The sequence below is a fragment of the Anguilla rostrata genome, unplaced genomic scaffold, assembly GCF_018555375.3.
Source record: "Anguilla rostrata isolate EN2019 unplaced genomic scaffold, ASM1855537v3 scaf0152, whole genome shotgun sequence".
Lineage (NCBI taxonomy): Eukaryota > Metazoa > Chordata > Actinopteri > Anguilliformes > Anguillidae > Anguilla > Anguilla rostrata.
Genome location: NW_026985713.1, coordinates 1 through 7,763, shown reverse-complemented (window position 1 = coordinate 7,763; position 7,763 = coordinate 1). Strand labels below are relative to the sequence as shown.

Sequence of the window (7,763 nt, the reverse complement as noted above, 5' to 3'; positions counted from 1 at the left end):
CAATTTATAAACTTGAGTGGATTACAAATTCTTTTTAGAATTTGTAATCCACAAAGTTTTTATGATGGCACAGCGACCAAAAATATTATGCATTTACTCATATTGTGTTATTCGGCTGACAGAATATTTCCAGTTTTGTTAACTATATTTTATTACTCCATTCAAATACAAAAACAAATGACCAAGTTTATAAAACTAATAATTTTACACTGTGTCAATGTAAAAGATAAAGGTGTTTGTAGGGTAAAAAAAATAAACAAGGCTAAATTCCTTCCATCCCTCCTTCCCATATACTTCTGACTCCCAGTTGGGGTTGTTTGGGCCTGGAACCCATCTCCACATGCGTAGGATTGGCAGACATGCAGCCATGATTTGAACACAGTAACTTCTTGCTGTGAGGCAACACATTGGTACCCTGCAACAAAACTGTAATCCTGAAATAGTATTCTTGAAATAGTACTTTTATTATTAGTTTTGTAACATCATTAAAACATTCCATTATATAAAAAAATGAAAGCAATGACTGTTGACTGGTCTCTTTGGCAGTACTAAAACATAGAGGGATAGACAAAATAAGTGAAACATTGGTTTCCAAATAAAATATAAAACAGCTGAACAAATTTCTTGGCAAAACTGCCAACATATTTTTCACCCGATTATTTTGTGACTGTTATACATTTGTTTTCTTTTAGATTACGCAGTGTCAAAAAATTTAAAACACTCAAAATTTCAAGGCACTCAAGCTTAACTATTTTAAATTTTTTGATTGTTATGCAAACTAACATGAAAACAATATGAGTTGTTTTATTAACAAAACTTTAATTTAATTATTAGAAAACCGTAAAGAAATGAATTAAGCTTTTATAATAAAATGTAGTTTTTCTGAACAAATAAATGTTCACTGGCATAACTTCACAACAAAATGTAAAAATCTAAATTATGCTCAAAACTAAAAAAAATAGTGAAACAATTTTTTACAGTGTGGCTTGCCCTGCTGATGAATATGTCAATTAATCATAATTGACCATTGATTAATATTATTATCAAATATTCTGGAGTGGGGTTATGACCATCATGAGGGACGTTGGAGATATGAGGTTTTAGAGGGTTAATTAACAAGGTTGTGTTGTATTTTTACCAGTATTGATTTGTAAAACTACATTCATTTTATTCATGTTTCAGTGAACCACAACAGTAGAATAATGGACAATTCTGAAATTATTGGGAGAAATATGGAGTTGTGTTTGAATACATATTTTGATTGGTATTGCCTTGTACAAAAAATCATTGTGTAAAATCAGTTAAACTGTGTAAATCATTTATTTAAGTATGGTTGGCTATTCTAAAACAGTATCTGTCATGTAATAATTGTCAGTCAATGAAAGGGAATGAGAGACCAAAGGCAGGTGTGCTCTACTGAAGGCTCTGATGTAAATCCTACAGCATGGAGCTGACAGGCTGAACTGATTATTCACTACATCTGCAAACTAAAACCAGGAAAGAGCACAGGAGACTGATGCAATCAATCTGACTAGAGCTCATGATACGCAAACATTTCAAGCTTGTACACTGCCTTATCCACCCAGGAATGAAATCAATCAGATATTTGATTTAGCCAGAAGAGTGCATCTGCATTTTTTTGTTAAATTTGTTTTTAAATTTTATTTTACATGTGTAAAATGATACCAGGACTGATTGTACACCAACTTGTTTTTTCAAATGCAATGGAAAAATGAATAAAATCTGATTTAAAAAAGTACTGCTTTATCTGCTTTATGTATATACATTATATGAAATGTTTAGTCCTATGATCTAGATAAAAACAAAACCCAAAACATGAGCAGCTGAACTGATTATTCACTACATCTGCAAACTAAAACCAGGAGAGCACAGGAGACTGATAGTATGAAACTAACAAGAGCTCATGATGCATTTCAAGCTTGTACACTGCAATATAAACCCATATAGCCAAGAATGAAATCGATCATATATAAAATAATTTGATTTAACCAGATGAGTGCATCCGTATTTTTTTTTTTTAAAGATTATTTTAATGTTTTTTATTTATCTGTTTTTATGTTACCAAGACTGATTGACACCAATTTGTTTTATCCAATTACAATGGAAAACGAATAAAAACTGACAAAAAGCACATTTGATTTATGTATAAACAGTACATGAAATGTTTTGTCTTGTTATTCAGATCAAAGCAAAACCCAAAACATACTAAATTCATTCATCATAATTATTAAATGAATTTCCTCTACAGTACTCTTTACGTATGAAGTAATATTTGCAGTTCAAAAGTTTAGATCAATACCAATTTATATTAACAAGCAAAAAGAGTATCCTCTACAGCATGAAAGAACAAGGTAAAAGCAACGCAGGTAAGTTACAATACAGTGTTGTTCAAGCACCAGCTTTGTACCCCTTTTCCAGAACAAAATCTAGAAATGAGGTTGCAGGAAATCAAACGGTAACTGTTACCTCAGTATGCATGTCTGCTCTCTTCTGACTGACTATTAAAACATCCCCCTTTGCACTTTCTCTGGTCTGTCCCAAATCAGTATTCATGCATACTGAGGCTGATTACATTAACCAAATGGCCACTGTTATTGCTCTGTGTGTGCCTGCCTTCCATTTGGTTTTGGTAGGCCATCAACCAGCTCCCTTTGGTCAATTCACATCTCCAGCAAGTCAACTCCAGAGTACCCAAGTCAGCAACCAGGTAAGGTATGCTGAAGCAGATTAGAAACAACAAACATTCCTTAAAAGTACACCATCTATTTTTTTAAAACAAATACTGTCACTGGTTTGACGTCACTTTTACAGAGATTTTCACTGGGCATATTTGCAGGGGTCCGTCATTCTTATCTTCTTTCAAATATGGAGAGAAGAATGGAAACACTCTCTCAGTAAATGTGTCTGTAGAAGTGTAAATGAGTGACATGTCACTGGAGTCGAAGAAGGACACCTCCCCCCTGTCATAGTCCAGCTGCACTCTGATGCTCTGGGGCTTCCTCTTCAGTGTGAGCTTAGTACCGTCAGCTGCAATGTACTTATCACCATCCCTCAGAAATAAGAGCCAGAATCCACTCTCTGGGCTGTATGTTATCTCTCCCTTCCTACTGATGGACTCTTTCACCACTCCTATATCCCAGTCAGGTTTATTCCCAACCTTCACCTCCCAGCTGTGTTTCCCTGAAGTAAAGCCCTCAGATCCCAGCACACTCACATGGAGTTCAAACCTCTCTGGGTTGTCAGGACATTTCTGCTCTGTACCTGTGTCTCTCACAGTGGTCAGATCATCAGAGAGAGAAAGCCAGGGGGCTGCAGTGTTGGGGTCCAGAAACACAGGAGCTGAAATTTCAAGAGGAAAGATATTCAAAAGTCTGAGAAAAGAGAAACATTTCAAATACTCTATTTAGATTAGGTCACATACAAAGGAAATATACAAATAATAAGAATTATGGATTTGGATGGCAGGTATGTCACACCTTGGCAGGGCAGCGTGCCCCATACAAATACAGCACTGAGAGTTTGGCACTTTGCAGGGCTCCCTACAGAAATAACCACAATGACCACAAACTCTCAGCCCTTAAAAACTTTCATTTCTGTGCCTTCTAACACCCAAACCTAGAGGATTTAGCGTTTTTTCCTTCTTTTTCCTGCCTGATTACATTATCCCAAATACTCCAGGCCCAAAAAGAATATATGTCTCCCTTTTGGACATACATAGAAGTGCACTCATTTAAAACAGCAACAGAGGCGGACACGGTGGCACAGTGGTTAGCACTGTCGCCTCACAGCAAGAAGGTTATGTGTTCGAATCTCCGCTTGGGGCCTTTCTGTGCGGAGTTTGCATGTTCTCCCCGTGTTCGCGTGGGTTTACTCCGGGTACTCCGGTTTCCTCCCACGCTCAAAGACATGCATGTTAGGTGCACTCCTGCAGTTGCCCTTGACCAAGGTACTGGCCTCAGAACTGGAGTTGGTCCCTGGGCGCTGCACTGTGGGTGCCCATTGCTCCTAAGTAACTAGGATGGGTCAAAATGCAGAGGACAAATTACCCCACGGGGTTCAATAAAGTATATCTATCTATCTATCTATATATTCTTCACTAGTAGCTTCCCGGGGAGCACATCTACCTATGACACTTTTGGATGAGCAACAGGCTGCATTCAAACCTCACCTCAGACTCATAAAAACCACTCACTCAAACTAAAAATAAAACACTGAAACTTAAATATAAACATTGTTTATTGTAACTTGGCCTAATTTTGATATCATTACTTTTGATGGCAGGCCTAGATTTTGCAAGTCTTAATGACTTACAGTGTATGTGTGAGCAACTTGGCATTTTTGTACATTGAAAACATGTTTTTATTCAGATTCATATATACTGTAGTTAAAGTGATTCATACTTTAAACATGAAATTAATATGAAAATGAATAAATCAACTAACACATTTCAAAATTCAATTCACACAGCTAAAAAAACATATTATTAATTAGGTTTTATATATAATGCTAATTCTGTGTTTGCCTGGGTTCTAATTTCAAATTGAGAGAAGAGCAATGCACCCCACGGGACCTTCATAAACTTGGAGGGAACTGAGACTGGGTGACTTCGTATTGTTTATCTTTAGCACCATTTCAGAATACAGCTTGTTTCTTCAGATTCCTCTGTTCATTAAATACATGCAAAAAACATCATTTCACCGGCTGCCCCAGATACTCACTGTACTGCACCATCTCCAGCATCTTCTCCCAGACTCTGAACTTCAGGTTGCCCAAGTGTTTGGCCACATCTGTCAGTGCCCCTGAGAGCAGCTCTGGATCCTGCAGTGTGCACTGGGCTCTGTAATGACAAGCAGGAGTCACTCAAGATTTAAATGGTAAATGGACTGCATTTATATAGCGCTTTTATAGAAAGAGTTTTACAATTGATGCCTCTCATTCACCCATTCACTCACACGCCAACGGTGAAAGGCTGCCATGAAAGGTACCAATCAGCTCTTCAGGAGCAATTAGGGGTTAGATGTCTTGCACAGGGACATGTGGGATCAAACTGGCAACCCTCCGACTGCCAGACAACCGCTCTTACCTCCTGAGTTATGTCGCCCCAGATTTAGGGTTTAAACAGACACTGGAAAAAAGGGCAGAGTCTGCATACCTTTCCTTGATGTTCTTGTAGCTCTGAAAAACACAACAGCACAATTGTAATAAGATGTATACATGTATAAACATACTCAGTAGAGATTATTATGAGAGACATATAATAAGTGAAAAACAATGCAAATAAAAGTGATGTAATTTTAACAGTAAGCACATATGAATGAAGGTACTGTAATGTACAGTACGTGCAAAGAATATTGAAAGCAGGAGCTTCCACACAGGTGTGACTCCTGAGATAATTAAGCAATGAACATCCCAGCATTCTCACGGTTGTGTATACAAATGCTGTGCAGGTTTTGTTGACCATTCATTTTGCTACCATGTGGCTGGAAGATTTCTCAGCAACTCTGAATCAAATGACTGAACATCTATGGAGTGAACAGGCAGTTGCATCCGTCTTGAACTGTGCAGCAGTTGCCTGCATGTAGTGTACAGTGTCATTGCTATTATAGAGGACACAATGGTGAAAGACAATTATGTGGGGAAAATGAGGCCTTCAGTAAATTATACAGGACATGTCCTACTCTGCAGTGCTGATGTTTTCTATTGACTTTCTGGTGACACCAATTTTTCACAAAATTCAAAAATATTAAAAAAATATGTGATGACATTTTAAAATGAGCTGATGCATCTCTATGAACACCTGCACCCTGAGTTTGACACTGTCTCAGCAGGCTACTGCTGCATTGGTGCAGAATAAGGGAACACGGCCACATATTGTGAAAAACCACAAACCAGCATACTGAATTACAGCAAATCAAGCTCCTACCTGTAAAAAGGAGGTGTCTTCAGTGTCCATTGCCTTCTCTATAGCTGTGATTTTGTCTGTAAGAGTGGAGATGTGTCCTGTGATGTTTTCTATCTTCTCCTTCATTATCTGACTCTTCTGCTCCTCTTCCTCTCTCAGAGCAGCAAGTCTGGCCTCCTCTTCCTCTCGCAGGAACTGGTGGAGCTTCTCAAACTCTGCCTTTATCTGCCTCTCTGTGTGCTGGACCTGACTCTGCAATTCAAACACGCTATTTTAGACCTGAATATTGTAACTATTTTTCATTATTTAAGCGTGGCAGCCAGTGTGTTTGTTATGCCTGTCAAAAACAACATCAACCAAAAACAATTATTTTCTATTTTTGTGTACCTAAACAGTATTCGTAATTTCTTTCCTTACCTTGATGTGTTCAGCTGTTTCCTTACATTCTTGTTCAACGTCAGTAAACCTCTTCAGTTTTTCTTTAATAAGATTAAGTGCAGGGTTGAGTTCCTCCTGGAGTTAAATTAATCAGTTATCACTTACAGAAAGACACAAATGGCACATTGATACCCCTGCTGCAATACAAGTGAAAGTCAGTACAGCTTATTAAGAACACTGGAAAGGTAGTCAGGAAAATAGCCCTGCTACAAATTAAGTAAAGATTAGTGAAACATACTTATAACACAGCATAACATATGTGATGAATTTTCAAAACAATTAAACCAGTCAAATTTCACAGCATATAGGATTAAAAAATAACTTTTGCTGGGTTGTAATTTCATATTTTATAGTAGACTGTAAGAAATGTTAAAGCACTTATAAAACTGATTTGACTTGTTGGTATAAGAATTTTTTGCGCATATGTATAGCTCTTGTCTCCACCAGTCATTGCAGATTTCTTTACTTCCTGTTTGTTGCTCAGTTCTCTCCCCAGGCAAATAACATAATATTTAACAGCAATTTTATTAGGTTGTGACCTTTATTATATTAAAGTTCATCTGTGATATCTCCATTTGTCCTGTCAGTACTACTAATTTGACGTATCATTGCTATATATTTCTAAAATGGCTCTGTGTATTTCAGTGTTAATATTTGGAGCCATATTCTCTGTAAAAGGCCCCCAAGCACAACTGTCAATCAAGATTAACCATGCTTGCATTTTATTCATAAAGCCCTACACTGAAAGTCTAATATACATGATGTTTTAATGGTTGTAAACACACTTTCAGATACAGTGCTGCCTCTTCCTGCTTTTGCCTGATCAGCAGGATCGTTACTGTTGCTGCCTTTGTGAGTGGAAGTGGAGGCCAGACTGACTGTATTTACAAGACCTCACACCACAGCCGTCTGTCAGAGACATTTTACACATATTTGATTGTGTCTTGAAAATATTAAATACATTATATTGAAAATAAAATACCTTCAGCTCCAGTACGGCCTCTTCCACTGGACAGACCGGGTGGTTTCTGTGTTTTTTTGAAGTCTGACAGATGACACAGAGAGGCTCTTTGTCATGTTTGCAGAATAATAGAAGTTTCTCCCCATGAAGATTGCAGCGAGCGTCACTCTTGTCGGTAGTTTCTCTCTCATTCTTCTGCTTTAAGAAGAACTCCACAATGCTTCTTAAGGCCAGGTTTAACGGAGGATCATTCATAGAGGCCTTTCTCCTGCAGATGGGACACTCCCGAGAGCTCTTCTCTTCCCAGAACTCCTTCAAACACACTCCACAGAAGCTGTGGCTGCATTTCAGGACAACAGGCTCTTTAAAAATATCACAACATACAGAGCAACAGAGCTCGTCCTCGGGAAACAAAGCTTTAGCCTCCATTTTACAGACTTC

At 37.7% G+C, this 7,763-nt stretch overlaps 1 protein-coding gene across 1 annotated transcript; it reads right to left on the bottom strand.

Moving 5' to 3' along the window:
• Window positions 1–445: 445 nt before the first annotated feature.
• LOC135246301 (E3 ubiquitin-protein ligase TRIM35-like) lies at window positions 446–7,757 on the bottom strand. The gene is made up of 6 exons (XM_064319796.1): window positions 7,344–7,757; window positions 6,341–6,436; window positions 5,945–6,175; window positions 5,174–5,196; window positions 4,740–4,858; window positions 446–3,360 (listed from the first exon to the last, which is right to left on the bottom strand). Exons 1-6 carry the CDS (start codon window positions 7,749–7,751, stop codon window positions 2,807–2,809), a joined length of 1,431 nt encoding a protein of 476 aa, XP_064175866.1. The 5' UTR covers window positions 7,752–7,757; the 3' UTR covers window positions 446–2,806.
• Window positions 7,758–7,763: the final 6 nt, after the last annotated feature.